General features: G+C 39.9%; 1 protein-coding gene across 2 annotated transcripts in view; it reads left to right on the top strand.

The window, feature by feature from the left end:
• The window catches only part of TMEM200A (transmembrane protein 200A), a 69929-nt gene extending 59969 nt beyond the window's left edge, over positions 1 to 9960 (top strand). For both annotated transcript variants that reach the window (XM_047735043.1, XM_047735044.1), the window contains one exon: positions 6905 to 9960. In XM_047735043.1, coding sequence (XP_047590999.1) covers positions 6921 to 8396 — 1476 coding nt within the window. In that variant the 5' untranslated portion in view covers positions 6905 to 6920 and the 3' untranslated portion in view covers positions 8397 to 9960. The remainder of the gene's footprint in view (positions 1 to 6904) is intronic.
• Positions 9961 to 18316: the final 8356 nt, after the last annotated feature.

The following is an 18316-nucleotide window of genomic DNA, read 5'->3' on the forward strand; positions in this document are numbered from 1 at the left end:
GACAGGTCTCCAAATTTGAAGAAATACAATGTAAAAGAAAGGCATGCTTTATATAACCCCCGACCTGCCTCTCTCTTCTATAAACACGGCTCTTCTTCATAAATAGCAAATTATTAATGCTTTGGGCACTAAAATACGCAGTCTCCAATGTAGATAGTTTTTGACTCTAAGTCCCAGTACAAGGTTGTGATCATAATTTCCTCTCCATGTGCCTAGCAGAGCAATGAAAAAGTTAATGGCACTGAGCAATGAAGAGTTAATCAAAATAGCTATTGTTTATTGATAACTCACTACAATTAACACTACAGTAAACATTTCATGGATAATACTTCATTTTATCCTTAACATGACCTTACAACAGACACAGCTAACATCACTAACATAGACCATTGTTCCCACACACTGAGTTGTGTTTCATGTTCATTATTTCCTTTGCTCTACAACAACCTTACAGATACTGTTACTGTCCCCATTTTACAGATGAGGACACTGAGGCTCCAGGAAGTTGAATCAGTTGCTCAGTTGTGGCTATTAAGTGGTGTGGCGGAGTTCAATCCCTTCCCACCTGGTCTTCTGCCTCCCGTGTGCTAAATGCCATGTACTAAAGAAGGTTTTTTGCCATTTTACAGATAGAGGAACTAAGATAAGAATCTAAAAACAACTTGTCCAATGGGTGCCTGGGTGGCTCTATCGGTTGAGCATCCGACTCTTCATTTTGGCTCAGGAGATGATCTCAGGATCATGAGATTGAGCCCTGTGTCGGGCTCCACACTCAGCGCGGAGTCTGCCAGAGATTCTCTCCCTTTTCCTCTGCCTTTTCCCCTGCTTGTGCACTGACGCACTCTCTCTCTCTTTCTCTAAGATAAATGAATAAATCTTTTTTAAAAGATTTTATTTATTTTTGCAAGAGAGCGAGAGAGAGAGAGAGTGTGAGCACAAATGAGCTGGGAAGAGGGGTAGAGAGAGAAGCAGACTCCCCATTGAGCAAGGAGCCCAAGGTGGGGTTGATCCCAGGATCCTGGGATCATGACCTGAGCTGAAGGAGACGCTTAATCAACTGAGCCTCCCAGGTGCCCAATGAATAAATCTTAAAAACAAAAACGAAAACAAAACAAACAACAACAACAAAAACTTGTCCAAGTTTGCCTGGCTACCAGGTTTCTACAATTCCACTGTCCATGTACAAAACCATTTCTACACATTAAAAAATGATTTCTACTCTATTCTTACTTTTTAAACTTTAATGTGATAGAACTATTAGTCACCCATAGGCATTTTCTCTTCCAACTCTGGCAAGGATATAGATTGAAAATCCCAGTCTGAAATTTTAAAATGTCTCTACTGGGAAGAGAGTCCTAAAACTATTCTAGCTTGAACAGAAAATATTTCCATCTGTCACATTTGTGGATACCACATGGGGTTTTTATATAATGTTTTTGTTTGGTCCTGAAGGCACAGATTAATTTTTACTTCCTTTGGCAGATAGCCTCATATTCTGGTGAATTTTTAAACCTTGAAATAAGAATAAAAATTCAAACACAGAAGTAAGACGATATCAAATAGATTTAGGACAATAAGCATCCTTCAGCTGAGAAGATGAATAAAAACCCTAGTGCGAGGACCATCGTGAAACAGTGAGGAACACAAATGAATTCAAATCTGTTTGCCTGGCAAACTCCTCCTGATACAGTGAGTCTCCACTCCTGCCACTTCTTGGAAGCCTCCCCCTGATTCCTCCAGATAGTGTGGAAGAGCATTCTCCAGGATAAGTCCATCATCATAGCCTCATTTTATTTTAAATATATACTTTATCGCTCTCCAACTGGACTCCATACTCCTTGAAATCAAGGACCAGGTGTTATTAACTTGGTGTCCCTGGTCTGCAGCACAGTTCAGTCATGGGTTGGCTTTCCTCAAGTCAATTTATAGTCAACAGAGAAACTTGCTGAGCATATATCACATTTCTGGCATTGAATTCTGTGAGGCATTGAGATATCATGAAAAACAATAAGAAGAGGAATATTTAACCAAGAGTGAACACTGGGCCGGGAATCTGAAAACTTGAATTCCAATCCTATTCTTTCTGCAACTTCATTGTTGGATCTCAGACAGCATTCCTGGTACTTAGTTGGTTAAAAGGAATGTCTGATTCAAAGACTTCTAACGTCTCTCAACTTTGCAAGTATACTTTACTTATTATCTCAGATGGAAGTGTGGGCATGCCTCTGGAGCCACATCTGATGTGTGGGAGACTCATACTGTGGTCAGAACAGTAGGTCAGTGTGGTCAGATGAGGACATAAGAGTACAGGAAATAAGCTTCTGTGAGGATGTGAGTCCTAAGTGTGGATGAATGCTGTGAAGAGCCAATTCCACAATGCGCTTTTAAGCTTGTGACAGGGGGTGAAGGACAACTACAAGGCTTTTAAAATGATTAGCAGAGCAAGAGGAGGAGAGGTGAAGCCTGACGGTGATACAGGATGGTGTGGGGTTAACATATGATATGCAAAGCAGAGATCTGCTCAGTCAGAGAAAGAGGTTTTGGTTGAGGGTGTAGAATAAGCATGGTCCCCGGGGGAAGATGAGTCTCAGGTAGGTGAGTAGATAAGAATGGGGCCCACGAGTGAGTCCAAGGGTCTACATCTGTAGGGAGAAAGGTGGCCACTGCGACTGAATCCATCCTGATGATTTCTGGAGATCTATGGTGAATGGGTAAGATTGTGAAGGCCCAAAGACAGCCCAGCAGGAAGCCGGTTTGCCCAGTGAGGAAGAAGATGCATGTGTCATTCGTAAGCTGGCCATCTTGATAGCTGTGGCTAGCAACACTGTGGCTGATTTAGAAGCCCCAGGAATGGAAAAGAGGCTGATGAATATGTAGCTGAAAGTTAACCCTATCTAAATTTCTTTTTTATTTTTGGTTGTCAACAGATGATGATACCTGTCTTACCTGTCTTCTAGTTTGACTTCTGACAAAATCGTGGTATCTTTTTGAAGAATATGGAAAGTGAGTGTGGCTGACCCTCTAGTTAAGTTTATTTGTAATTAGCCTAATGGCTTCTTCAAGAAGGTAGTTGCTGATCATTACGTTCTTGAGGCCAGAAAACCGATTTTGAGTCTTCTGCTATAACTGCCATACAAGATGTCGGTGTTGACTAATTACATGAGAGAACAGCTACCCAAAGTAACAGCACCCACTTAGGAGGAGGGCTCTATTGGAACACCACATGGCTTCCTTCAGGTTCCAGAAGGTTAGGTAAAGCTTTGGATCCAGAGAAATTGGGAAACATAAATTCTGTGCCCAAGTTAACAAAATGAAATTCAGTTAGTAAAATTCTCCACTTGGATCTTTAAGGAGATAAGTCCCAGCCCTGCCCTGGGATGGCAGAGAGCACACGCACAGTCATGAAAGTGTAGAGTGGAGGGGATGTGACTTTGCAGCATAAGTTTAAAAAAAATAGGTTGAGGCTGCTTTCGCATAGACTGCACCCCATAGACCAAGCTGACCTTACGCTTTGGGGGTGCAGAGGCCTGTGCGTGTACTCTCTCCATGTTTACAGTTCCATGGACTTCTTACTGCACAACTGCCATTAGCATCTTTATATTGTTCCCAGGGTCAGTCCCTCATTGCTGCTTTGGTCTATAAGTTGAGATTAATTTTCCTAAGACTATAACAATAGTATGTGTGTCTTATTCCAACCCCATCGCATATGAATGGAATATTCAGGTGCTTGTGAGTGACACTTGTTACCTTCCAAGACCTGCCCTTCCCTTTCCTCTTGAGCCTTACCTGGTTTCCTCTTCCAGTGCTGAGCTGGGTGCTAGAGGCAGACCAGGGCTCTGTGTGCCAGCCTTGCTTTCCCTTGACCCTACCTGAAATGCAATTCATTTGACTTTTCACTGTGATGGAATTTAGAAAGCTTTCACCTGCTGGAGGCTGATTAAGCTCCTCCATCATAGAAACTTTCGTTCTCGGGATATTAATTCTGTTTTATGGAGATGGACTAGCTCCTACACTGGGGTTCAAGTTCTTTGAAGCAGTGAGTGTGTTAAGCACCTTTGGGTCACCCCTCTCGGTCACTTTGGGCCTAATCATAACAGCAGCTCACTAAAGAAGGACATTGGCACCTACCCTGAGTTTCCTGTTCCTGTTCCAGGGCAGCCCCGTTGAAGAAGCCATGGGATCCTTTCATTTGCCCCTACTCTGTTCTTGATTTTTTCAAACTCCGCCCGGACTCTTTTCTCCTTCCGTTTGCTGTAAGTTTTCCCACTTAGACTGCCCTTGCTTTTCCTTCCTGTCTAGTCTAACCCACCCGCTCACTCACAAAGTCCACTCACTGTCGCTCTTTTCTGCCTTCCTCTCCTCACCCATCTTTCTCGAATACGATTTTCTCTTCCAGCCCCCTCTCCTCTGTCAGCCTCATGAATGGAGAGTGGCAATGCTAGCAAAAAGGTTTTGACAAATGGAGGTGAAGGTGAACTCTGAATGGAAGGGTCAACCATGGTGGGGCCTTTCAAAGCAGATGAAAGCCTTTGCCTTGTTTTCATTCTGTTCAGAAGGATCTCAGACTAAGTCCTCAGTCCGCCACATGGAAGTAACTGAGTGAGATGGCTTCTATCTAATCAAATTACTGTATTCAAACATTTGAAACTGTTTTCGGATCAAGAAAACATAGGTTGACATGAAGCCCTGTGGTAGCTAAGGTTGGGAAGACATTCTGTACTGTAGTATGTATGCGTTGATAAATTTCATACACTTATGCTGTGGGTTACAGTCTAGCTTCTTCTTTCAGCATCAAACTATTTTAATCCTACTTATAATTCCAATGAACGCTGGGTTTCCTCACCTTGTTCAGCTAGCTTAAAGAGTAGATACCATCCACAACCCTGGTTACTGAAACACAATTCAGAAATCATAACTAGCAACTCAAAAGAGAGCTCAGTTTCACAAGAAGAGATTTGATGCTGTGAAGCAACCCTCTCCAAAATTTGCCAGAGACCTTATGAGTCTTAAAATATCCTCTGTTTCCTACCAGCCAGTTCTGGCAGCTTGAGAACTATTCTTACAAATAATGACAAATATTTTACCAACTCACAACATGTTGCTTTTTGTTTTGGTATTAATTTTGTTTGTTCATATTTTTAACTAGGAAAGTTAGTATAATAATGCGATGGTCACCCAACAAATCTCAGGGAAGGGATTACTCTCTTACTGAACGTTTTAGCATATGTTTCTTGAACACTGGCTATGTACAAGTTATTACATTGAATGTTTTTGGTAATGAAAATATGACTTGAACTTGATGTTTGACCACAAGAATTGAAAGAACGGAGACATTATAATGCAGCAAGTGCCATGTAATACTTGCTAAAATGCAGTGAAAAATGAGGGCTCAGGTGGGATTTGCTGAGTGAGTCAAGGAAGGCTTTCTAAGGGAAGTGGGATATGAGCTTTGATTACTAGCCAGATGTTAATATGCGCAATGTGGTGTGGAGGGTAAGGGGCAATCTAGATAGTGAGACGTTATTAACAAAGTCTCAGAAATAGTACAGTATGAGGTACAGGGAACATTGTAAGGTTTTTGTTTTATGTAAATGAAAGGGAGCAGTTAGAGATAAAGCTAAATCCCCTGGGTCTGAAATCCCCGATTTAACTCTGCTAGGTAATGGGAAATGTTTTATCCATTATTCCACTCTTTAAACAGTTTCAGAACTGTGTTTGAGGATAATTAGTCAGATAATTAATCTGTCCTCAGTGTAAAAGCTTGACTGGAGGAAGAGAAATTGGAGTTTGGAAGGCTAGCTGGGAGGTTATTATAATAGTCTAGTAAGAGGTACTGCGAGCTGCCCTGGGCTGGGAGGGGTGGGATTGGGATGGAGGGTAGAATTGAGAGACACCAGGTAGTGAACATTCCTAGGATTTAGAACCTGATGAACAGACGAGGGGAAAAAAAGGGAGGAGCCAAAGATAATTATGAAGAGCCAAACCTAAGAAGTGACACCCTTAAGGAAGGCAGACAAGTCAAACAGTACTGGGGGAAGGTGGGTTCAGCTTCGCTAGTGGTGCATGATGTACATGCGCTCCCCAATGGTGAACCAGAGATGGGAAACGGGAACTCGGCTAGAGTCTTAAAGACTGGCTTGGGATTCACTAGCACAGACGTAATGGTGGCAGGTGTAGGAGCGGATATGAACACCAAGGGAGGGTCTAAAGAGAAGATGGCCAAAGATAGGCCTCTCAGGAGAAGGTGGTCTACGTGTAGAGGAGGTAAGATGAGCCAAGATTGAAGTGGTCAGTGAGGTCAGAGAAGAGCCAGACTTAGAATCATAAAAGACTGGAGAAGAGAGTTTCAAGCAAGGAGAGGCCAGGAGTGTTCATGGACACAAAAAACTAAGGAGGTTGAGAATGGAACAGGAGAAATGAAATGTGGGAGTTAAGAGTTCACTGGTGACTGTCACAAGAGTGGATTTTATAGTGTACGTTGCTAGAATCTATTCTCTTTATAAATCTAGGTTTTGATGGTTTGGGGCCTATTATCCCATTTCTTTAAAATAACACAAATAATAAAAGATGGCGTGTGTGTGTGTGTGTGTGTGTGAGAGAGAGAGAGAGAGCACCTTGTGACCTGGGACTGTTTTACATAAGTGAAAAATTGTTTAAGTAAAATATACCTTGAGCTCACGTTTCCTTAATAATAGAGATACCAATTTAGCTGATGAAGGAAATCCCCAGGATTTTACATTACTCAATAAGCAAAACTTCTATTCAAACTACATCAATTAAAAAGATACTGTTCTGCCCTTTTTCGTTATATGAAACAACAACAGCAAGAACATATAAACAATTGTTCAACAGATGAGCATGTCGCAGAACATGTTAGATTATCATCTTGTTTCCTTCTTTTCAGAGCAAAAGACTGAGCTATGATAGCAACCGGTGGTGTGATAACCGGCCTGGCTGCCTTGAAAAGGCAAGACTCTGCCAGGTCACAGCATCATGTCAGCCTCAGCCCCTCGCCTACTGCCCACGAGAAGAAACCAGTCAGGCGGCGGCCTCAGGCCGATGTTGTAGTCGTTCGAGGCAAAATCCGGCTTTATTCCCCATCCGGTTTCTTCCTCATTTTGGGAGTGCTTATCTCCATTGTAGGAATTGCAATGGCAGTCCTTGGATATTGGCCCCAAAAAGAACATCTTATTGATGCTGAGACGACACTGTCAACCAACGAGACTCAGGTCATTCGGAACCAAGGTGGCGTGGTGGTCCGCTTCTTTGAGCAACATTTGCATTCTGATAAAATGAAAATGCTTGGCCCTTTCACCATGGGGATTGGCATTTTCATATTCATTTGTGCCAACGCCATTCTCCATGAGAACCGGGACAAAGAAACCAAAATCATACACATGAGGGATATCTATTCCACAGTTATCGACATCCACACGCTGAGAATCAAGGAGCAAAAGCATATGAATGGCATCTACACTGGGTTGATGGGAGACACAGAAGTAAAACAGAACGGGAGCTCCTGTGCCTCGAGACTGGCTGCAAATACCATTGCCTCTTTCTCGGGTTTTAGGAGCAGTTTTCGGATGGACAGCTCTGTTGAGGAGGATGAGTTTGCACTAAACGAAAATAAGAGTTTGGGGCATCTCATGCCCCCTTTGCTTTCAGACAGCTCCGTCTCCATCTTTGGTCTCTATCCACCTCCCTCCAAGACGACCGATGATAAGACCAGCGGCCCTAAGAAATGTGAAACCAAATCAATTGTGTCATCGTCCATCAGTGCTTTTACATTGCCTGTGATCAAACTTAATAACTGTGTTATTGATGAGCCCAGTATAGATAACATCACTGAAGATGCTGAGAATCTCAAAAGTAGGTCAAGGAATTTGTCGATGGATTCGCTCGTGGTCCCTGTGCCCAATGCCAATGAGTCCTTCCAGCCAGTCAGCACCGTGTTCCCAAGGAATAATTCCACTGGGGAGTCGTTGTCGAGCCAGTACAAGTCTTCTATGGCCCTCGGACCCGGGGCTGGACAGCTCTTGTCTCCTGGGGCTGCTAGAAGACAGTTTGGGTCCAATACTTCTTTACATTTGCTCTCGTCACATTCAAAATCCTTAGACTTAGACAGGGGTCCCTCCACCCTAACTGTTCAGGCAGAACAACGGAAACACCCAAGTTGGCCTCGGTTGGATCGAAGCAATAGCAAAGGATACATGAAACTAGAGAATAAAGAGGACCCCATGGAGAGGCTGCTTGTACCCCAAGCTGCGATCAAAAAAGACTTTACCAATAAGGAGAAGCTTCTCATGATTTCAAGATCTCATAACAATTTGAGTTTTGAACATGATGAATTCTTGAGTAACAACCTAAAGCGGGGAACTTCTGAAACGAGGTTTTAATGTTCAAAAATATATCATTTTACAAGGCTATATATTTTAAAACTATTTTCACTGATGTTCCCCTGTTAAAGTATGAGTCATACGTATTTTTTATCAAACGGTTTGTAGTGGGTTAGACCTGGTTGCTTAATTCTGTGGCAGCGATGGCTGTATGTTCGGGTTACTTATGATCACAGGACTTTCTCTGATCACCCATGATTTTATATTCTCCCTTCTTTTGAAAATGTATCTCTTCTATCAATATGAACACAGAACACTTCCACCTGTACTAAAACTCCCTTTCTTTACTTTTAAATTCTCTCATTGATGGTCATCTGCATAGGATGAATTGTCCAGAATACAAATTTTCTAAACAACTGCTTTTTTTTAAAAATAAAAAATCAATTAAATTATTTAAAAGGAGAAAGATCTAGTTTCTGGGTGAGCTAAATAATTTGGATTGGTGAAATTGGTCTAGTTCCATGTGAGCTAATTGATAGGAATTATTTAATTTTGTTGTGGTTAGTACCCTGAGCTCTGGGGCTCTTTTTTCATTATTTGTTCTATTTTAGTGCTATTTTATCAACAAACCATGTATTAAAGAACCATGGCTGAGAGTGCCAGGTATTCTTAGGGGTAAATATCAAAATGCTATTAGCTATAACTTTAGGTACTCAGAATCAAAATTTATCTGCATCTAACTTGAAAAAGGAATGAACCAATTTAGTTTGTAGGAATGCTATCTTGAAATAATTATATACATGAAGAAGATATTGATTAGTCACAAAAATACACTATGGGTTAGTTAATGCTAACTAGTCTCCATATCTTTCCTAGCTATCTCTTTTATCATCCAGCATCCATTCATTCCCACATCCTTCTTTTCCCTCAAGATTTTTCAGATCCTGTTCTTTGGAAAATAATCAGCTAACCTTGACTTTTCTTTTTATCTTTGTGTATCACTAGCTTGGTGATTCAAGAAAATTTAGTCCTTGACAAATTGCCTTGAAATTTATCTTGTGCTGGAAAGCCTTATGAAGACCCTAAAGACTTTCTTATGGTGTAATACATTTTGGGGATTGTAACTCTCAATTATTGAAGATAACAAATATGAAAATGAATGTTTCCATCAGAAAATGTTCATGTTTCCCATAAGGTAACATTTAATTGTAAGAACTGTTTAATGGAATCCTCAGGAAATTTTACAGGTTCTTCCTAATGCCTAAATGTTACCGAGCATCAGTATTATTGCAGCTATTGTGGAAAAGGAGAAGGAAGATATATTTCTGTGTGTAGCTCCCCACAATTCCATCTTGTGATGGCATCATGACATTGAGTCAATGTTACTTGTTAGAACACCAAGCTTGTATACTGTAATAGAGTAGACTCAATATTTTACTATAAAGCATTTAATAAACTTCTGTTCTTATTAGAAATTTGTGTTCTGCCTACATTTGCTATCATTTTTTAAAGATGCAGTTCTGTTTAAAGTATTGTTTTTCAAACTTTTGAGAAATATTCTGCTGAAGACTCTTGATACTCCAGTATATGTATTGGGTTCTGTGGCTTTCTTATTTTGCTCCTATTAAAGAGCTAGTTCTATCCACCTATTGAATTAGACTATTTCCATATTTGTTCTTGTGTGATCATTAATTTTACATGTCAACTAGACTAAGGCATGCCCAGATTTCTAGGTGTGTTTATAAGGGTATTTACAGAAGAGAGTCACATCTGAATCCATCAGCTGGTCACCAGTGCATCTAATCTGTCGAGGGATTGAACAGAACAGAAAGAAGAAGGGCAGGTCTGTTCTTCGTGCTTGAGCTGAGACATATGTCTTCCTGCCCTCAGACATCGGTACTCCCGTTTCTTGGGCCTTTGGAATTGGACTGAGGTTTATTCCACTGGCTTCCTTGGTTCTTAGGCCTTCAGGTTGGGAATGGAACTACACCGCTACCTCTCCTGGGCCTCTCTAGTTTGCAGATGGCAGATCATGGGATTTCTTGGCCTCCACAATTATGTGAGCTAATGTTTCATAATAAATGTCTCTATATCTATTTATCCATCTCTCTCTATCCTATTGGTTCACTTTTTTTGGAGGACCCTGACTAATAAACTTGGGATCACTCACTTAAAATTTCATTGGCTTTCAGGAAAATAACTAGGTATATAGCACCTAGTGAATGCCAGTGATGCTCCCAAGTTTGAAAATAGTTACTCTAAACACCCCCCATAACTGTGAATGTTATCTTATGTAGCCAAAAAAACAAAAAACAAAAAACAAAAAAAAAACCCACAAAAACCATAAACAAAAACAACAATAACAAAACAAACACTTGTAACCCTAACTAAATGAAGGATGTTGAGATGGGGGAGATTATCCTGTATTATTCAGATGGGTCCCATGTGGTTACAAGCGTCCTCATGAGAAGGAGACTAAGAAAGAGTTGGCTACAGAGGAGATGATGTGATCACACCAGAAAGAAACAGAAGATGCCAAGATCCTTGGTTTGAAGATGGAGGGAGGAGTCACAGGCCAACAAATCGAGGAACAAAGCTCTACACACCGGAAAAAGCAGGGAAATGGATTCTCCCCTTAGAGTCTCTACAGGAAACAGTCCTGCTGACACCTTGACTCGAGCCCAGTGAGACTGACTGGATTTCTGGCCTCCACAACTGTAAGTAAGTAAGTATATGCTATGTTAATCCACTAACTCCATGTATTTTGTTACAGCAGCCACAGGGAACTAATACATTCCCCCAAACCAAAGGAGTTTTTTCAGAGAAGTGAGCCAGTTGTCAGCAGACTACTAAGCAGGGTGGAAGGCATCCATCCCAGGTGATGGCAGGTGGCCCAAAGTTGATGTATGATCAACATAAAATTTATTTTGACATTGATAATGTAAGTATAATACTTTAGACAAAAGAAATAGAGCTTCTTTGAAGCAGGAAATATTGACTTTGGGAGATAATAAAAAATAAATGGCCAATAGACACATGAAAAAATGCTCAACATAACTAATTACAGAATTGCTAATCAAAACCACAATGAAATAACACCTTCCACCTGTCAAATTGGCTAGTATCAAAAAGACAAAAACAAAACAAAACAAAACAAAAACAGATGTTGGCAAGGATGTGGAGACTGTACACTGTTGGTAGGAGTATAAATTGGTGCACCCACTGTGGAAAACACTATGGAAGTTCCCTCAAAAGGCTAAAAATGGAAGTTCCATAAAATCTAGTAATTCCACTTCTGAGTTTTTAATCTAGGAATATGAAAACACTAATTCAAAAAGATGGATGCACCCCTGTGTTTATTGCAGCATATTCACAAGAGCCAAGATATGGAAGCAACTGAGATGTCCATCGATAGATAAATGAATAAAGATGATGTGGTATGTATACACAATGGATTATTACTTGGCTATAAAAGAGAAAGAAATATTGTCATTTGTGACAACATGGATGGACCTAGAAGGTATTATTCTATGTGAATAAGTTGGACAGAGAAAGGCAAATAATACATGATTTCATTTATATGTAGCATCTAAAAAACAAAACCAATGAAGAAATAAGCAAGAAAGCAAAAACAAAAAACACATTAAAAACCCCAGAAACAGACTCATAAGTAAAGAGAACAGACTAGTGGTTGCCAGAAGGGAGGGGATGAAGAGATGGGGAAAATAGGTGGAGAGTATTAAGAGGTACAAACACATACTCTCTCTCTCTCTCTCTCCATATATATATATATATATATATATATATTCCCATATTTGGATAAGAGGAAAAGAGAATATCCTAAACTCTTGGCTTCAAAGCAGCTACCAATTGTAAAAGTTTTCAGCGTCAAATTAGTGTTTCTGTTCATGTAATTTTAGAAGAAACAGTGGTAATATCAGTAAAAAGGAAACTTTTTTAGCCCAGCTTTGAAGCAAAATGGATATTGTACTAGCAATGAACAATGTACTAAAGATAAATTTTTAGTTACTTGCTTTAGCAAGTTCAAATTTAACCCTCTTTATTTTATGGAAACATACCATGAATGACTGAAAGAAGTAAAATAAATTTTTTTTAAAAAATCCATCAATTTACCAAAACTTTACCTACAGTGTTTTAAATATGAAAGTCTTGGCTTGCCCCATGATATACATCCAACTTCTGTGGTCTTCAGATTGTTCAAAGATCTTAAGCACTCTTCTCCAAGTAGCAGCCGCCATACATAGATTATCCTGCCACTTAATTCCAAAGAATTACACTTCCCCCTTGCTATATATAATCCCATATCAGGCCTTATATCAATAGTAATAATGACCATAATATTGGATCAGATCCCCATTTAATGATTTAAGTCCTCTGTAATCTGAATTCAAACTGAAGTAGTCCAGTTGGTTTCTTTCTATACACTGCTTCTCTCAGGATGATGGCATAAGGGGGAAAAGGCTAACTTCATTAAAGTACTGTTGACTCATTGATGCCTTCTTGAGATAGAATTTAAAAATCAGGCCTGCCCAAGAACAGGGTTCATTAAAGTGACAGAATTAGGTCCCTCAACCTTTAAATGTCTGCAGGTCAATTCCTATTCTGGAAACACATCCCTGGTAAACTGATTTACATATGTATTTCTTCTTTTGCTGACTGTAAGAAAAGAGAAAGAAAGAGGATACAGGAATTTCTGTACATAGGATCTTGTCTTTCTCAGGCATCAAGTTGGTCTTCACTTTAATCTTAAACTCTGAGTATTCTCTTCTTATTGCTTCCCTTTACTACTGGTTGGTTCAGTAGTTATACAGAAATTACTGAGAAATTTATTTTCATTCCTCCCTACTAATTCCCCATCTAATATTTGGAGATTTCTAATGATTTCCTAGTTCCTTCTCATCACCAAATAGTGTGGATTGTGTCTCCAGGAGCATGTGTACTCTGTCAATTAAATTTAGAGATTTTGTTTGCAGTGCAATTATTTATAATTTAGATCATAGTGCCATGATACTTATGATACAAAGATTGAATATTTGCTGATGGAAACATAAAAGCCTAGAATTTAGAAGCTATAAGACATTAGAGCTGATACCCAGTGGAACACACAAGTTAGTGGCAAAACCAGGACTTGAATCCGAGACTGTTGATTCCCGTGATCTACGTCAATTAAAATCAAGTCAGTTTTTTTTTTAAAGATATTATTTATTTATTTGACAGATACAGATCACAAGTAGGCAGAGAGGCAGGCAGAGAGAGAAAGAGAGAGGAGGAAGCAGGCTCCCTGCTGAGCAGAGAGCCCGATGTGGGGCTCCATCCCAGGACCCTGGGATCATGACCTGAGGCGAAGGCAGAGGCTTTAACCCGCTGAGCCACCCAGGTGCCCCTCAAGTCAGTTTTTTAAAAAAGATTTTTTAAAACACATATGTTCAAACTCTCATGAATAGATTTTGAGTTGATTAGGACTAGCATGGAGAAAAATACTAAAATTTCAGGTAGGAAATAGAGTGTTGAAACTTTCATCACATCTTAGAAGTATGTGTGGGTTACACAGGGTGTGATATACTTGGGACAGATGTTAGATAAGGCACAGAGGTAGGAATGAGAATTTTTAGTATTTATCTTACACATTGACTTCCTGCATTTTAACATATTAACTATGAAGCTCTGCCATGAAAATTATGCCATTATGCCTGCCTGAGCTATTATATTATCTTTGAACAAGATTTATGGAACTAAAATGAGTCATTTGCATCCATATTCAATAAACCACATGTACAAGAAGGAAGGCAGGAAGACAAGGAGGGAAGGAAGAAGTGTGGGAAATGAGGGATAGAGCAGAGACAATACCATATGTTTTTAATGCTTATTGAAAACCCATGCATAGCAAATGGCATTCCATTTACACTTTATTTTGGAATAAAACCAAGCCTATAATTTTTAATCATGGGAGCAGTGAGAAAACATTCTTAGTTCATTTAAAAATACATTTTAGGGCGCCTGGGTGGCTCAGTGGGTTAAAGCCTCTGCCTTCGGCTCAGGTCATGATCCCAGGGTCCTGGGATCGAGCCCTGCATCGGGCTCTCTGCTCAGAGGAGAGCCTGCTTCCTCCTATCTCTCTCTCTGCCTGCTTCTCTGCCTACTTGTGATCTCTGTCAAATAAATAAATAAAATCTTTAAAAAAAAATAAAAAAAATTAAAAAAATAAAAATACATTTTAATAGATATTATCAGTGTTTATTTTCCAGCTTATTTCCCATAGTCACCCTAAGGGTTAGCGAATTAATCACTAATTTGAGGTTGTCAACTAATGAGTCATCGATAGCTCAAAGCTGCTCAGAGATTATTATTTTTAAAAAATGAAATCACGGGGCGCCTGGGTGGCTCAGGGGGTTAAAGCCTCTGCCTTAGGCTCAGGTCATGATCCCGGAGTCCTGGGATCGAGCCCTGAATCGGGCTCTCTGCTCAGAGGGGAGCCTGCTTCCTCCTCTCTCTCTGCCTGCCTCTCTGCCTGCTTGTGATCTCTGCCAAATAAGTAAATAAATAATTCCAATCACTTTTTTTCTACGCTCAGATATTTTCTGTGTTCATTAGGTATATTTTTTTCTCTAAAGCACTTCCAATTGCAAATGTGTTAACATTTACAATGTTAATAGCCTGAGAAGTCAAGTGATCTTTCCAGCCAGTTAATTGAAGAGTTAAGGAAGTATCTTTCAAAGGCTCTTGTATTTTATGTTTGTTATTACAGTCTGTTACTGTTTCAAGACCTTAAGACAGTCAAATGAAATACAGATGAGCAAAAATATGAAGGTGATGTAGAGTCAGAATCATGTTCAATATAGATTATTAATTAATTATCCTTTACAGTACAGTATGCTCATTACCAATTCACAGGGGAAAAATGTCTCTTAGGAAGTAATCTAAGGGAAATACACTCTGTTGTGTGATCACTGCCTTGTGTTTTATACTGACTTGCAAGATATTTAGCAACTTACAGAGTAAATTTAATAGAAGCCATTCTTTTCCTACGCTAGAGTTCTGGCAATGATATACATTAAGAAATTCTGGTGCAAAATTGTTGTATGTTTATAAGCTTACACCAAAAAAGCTTCATTCTAAAAGTATAGACCACTACCCGATATTTAATGTGTAGTATTTCATCTGTGGCTCCTTCAAGCTCTTCTCTTTCAATTCTTTTTTTTTTTAAGCTTATATATTTCATTATTTACTTTGTCGACACAATTTTATGGCTCTGTTGTCCGGCTAAAGGAGAGATAAAATTGAGTATTGACCATCTATAGCATAATGGTAACACTGCCACGGGCTTGCAATGGAAGGAAAGGGAGAATATCTGAGAAGGTGTGATATTGGGTATTTCTAGGTATACTTTATGTGTATTATTTCTGATGTCTGGCTCCTGTTGTCATAGTCAACCAAGAGTTGACTTTTGGTCAGAATGGAGATTATTGTCAATTTGGGTATGTCACTGAATAAATTGTATACTGGAAAGTCCAGGAAATTTAAGAATTGGTTTTTTTTTTTTTTTTAAGATTTTATTTATTTGACAGAGCTAGAGAGATCACAAGTAGGCCGAGAGGCAGTCAGAGAGAGAGGGGGAAGCAGGCTCCCTGCTAAGCAGAGAGCTGGATGCAGGGCTCGATCCCAGGACTCTGAGATCATGACCTGAGCCGAAGGCAGAGGCTTAACCCACAGGTGCCCCAAGAAATTGATGTTAATATATTCATCGTAGACTCTCTTCTCATTATTTCTGTTCTTCTAGACCTCAGACTCCATTCATCAAGATTCCTCAGACTTTTGCACAATGTTGGAACATATTGGGCTCCTAATGGAATTGGAGAACTTACTTTTCAGTTCATGGTGAAAAATACAGACCGTATTTCACTGTCCTATATTTATGGGTCAGTTTGCAAAAATCTCTACGATAAGAAAGGGAGAACATATGTGGCTGGTTCTAAAACTGGAAGGCATGGACTAGTCTATAAACCAACTTCAGGAAAGTAAAGGAAGAATTAATCCAGTGGTACTCTTGGTCATCTGACTAGAAAAAATAAGAAAGCAATTTCAAAAGCTTGTATATCTTTTTAAAAGCATAGGAAACAGAAAAGCTATTTCTGAAATGCAAAAGGAATTCAATACTTATAGTGTTGGTCAGTGGCCTTTTTTTTTTCCAGTGGCCTTTTTGAAACATGATCTTTGTATTATCTTTTTGTCCCATATATTTGCTTTTAGTCTTTAAGTTCTAAGCCCTATTTGAAGTTCATTTCATCAATGAAACAACTACCCAAGTGTACATAATATTTCAATTGCATGAATTTGCAAGTCAAAATGATCATTTGCAGTTAGTGTTTCTTTAGAGTTGCAGGGTACGGTTCATTACCAAGGTCTCGTTATTGGGTATGGCACATCGTTCCCATGCTCACGTCTCTCAGGAATCCCAACAGCACCTGAGTGTGCAAATTACATTCATTTCCTAGATGTAAACCTGAAATAGAAACTTGCCCTTAGGGGCGCCTGGGTTCAGTGGGTTAAGCCTCTGCCTTCGGCTCGGGTCATGATCCCAGGGTCCTGGGATCGAGCCCCGCGTCGGGCTCTCTGCTCAGCGGGAAGCCTGCTTCCCTTCCTCTCTCTCTGCCTGCCTCTCTGCCTACTTGTGATCTCTCTCTGTCAAATAAAAAAAAAATAAAATCTTTAAAAAAAAAAAAAAGATACTTGCCCTTAATGAAATTTTATACCTATGTGCCAAGAGCAGATACCAGGAGAGTGGGAAAATAGAAATTTAAGATGTAAACATTCACTCTTCCAAGTTAAGTAAGAAAAAAAAAAAAATCCTGCCATTGTTTAAGGTAAAGTATTAGATTTTTTAAAAGACTCTTAAGTATCTCATGCACACCTATGTGACTTCTGTTTGTGGCATTGGGAAGCCTCAAGGAGACCTGCACTGTCCTTGACACACTGAAGAATATCAAGAAGAAAGTAATGTTCTCTGAAGTGAAACAACTTGAACTAGATTTTGTAGGATTTGTATGAATCCTGGAAATATTTCAAGGACAGTGTTTTAGAGAGAAATTGCAGCTCAGGTTAGGAACTAGAATCAGGGAGAAGTAAAGCCTGCAAGACACTTGGCCTGCCTAGAGTATTGAGTCTGAACTACAGAAGAACAGAAGATAAACTGGAAATTAGCAGGAACTTCAAAAGCCAGGCCAAGGAGCTAGGCCCTAGGGTAGTGGAGAGACCTCTAAGCATAAGAGAAATACCCTGAGAGAGGCTGATGGTTCACCCTTTTCTCATACTCTCTCCCTCCCCCAGTTCCCCAAGGCATCGCTTGAACCTACACCTGCATCTGGTGTCTTTTGGAGAGTGGATGCTGGCTTCTACCAAACTATGTCTTTCACATGTTCCTCTCTGGCTCTTCCTGCCATTCGCTGTCCCTAGTCTCTTTAGTCTCCCAACCATGTCTAGGTTTTTCCTTTTGCTTTGACACCCCATGCTTTTACTTCTCTTTGGCTTTCAGGACTTGCATCAACTCTTGTTCATATGTTTAGAATTATTTGCCTGATAACCACTGGTTATGGAAAGAATGTGGGGTCACTATTAAAAACAATCCATATCCCAACAAAATGGAACTGCACCGTTTAGAAAATGAAATGTCCCCCAAGATCCCACCCTTTGATGGTCGATGTGACAATCACTTTTTGAAAGCCCATTGTTTACCAGCTATTGTGTGAAGGGCAGTGAAAACAAAACCAAATTAGACATTGTCCTTCAAGTAGCTTGCAAAGTTCAAACAGCTAAAACCTCCGTCATAGCATGGGCATAGCCACTGTGCTATCATTGTTAGCTGGGGTCACCTTCCTGCCTCTCTGGCCTGCCTTAACCTGCACAGAATCCCCTGCTGAGCATAGGAGGGGGGAAAAGATGGAGCCCATGGACTGAGAATGAAG

The sequence above is a fragment of the Lutra lutra genome, chromosome 6 (assembly GCF_902655055.1).
Source record: "Lutra lutra chromosome 6, mLutLut1.2, whole genome shotgun sequence".
NCBI classification, from domain to species: domain Eukaryota; kingdom Metazoa; phylum Chordata; class Mammalia; order Carnivora; family Mustelidae; genus Lutra; species Lutra lutra.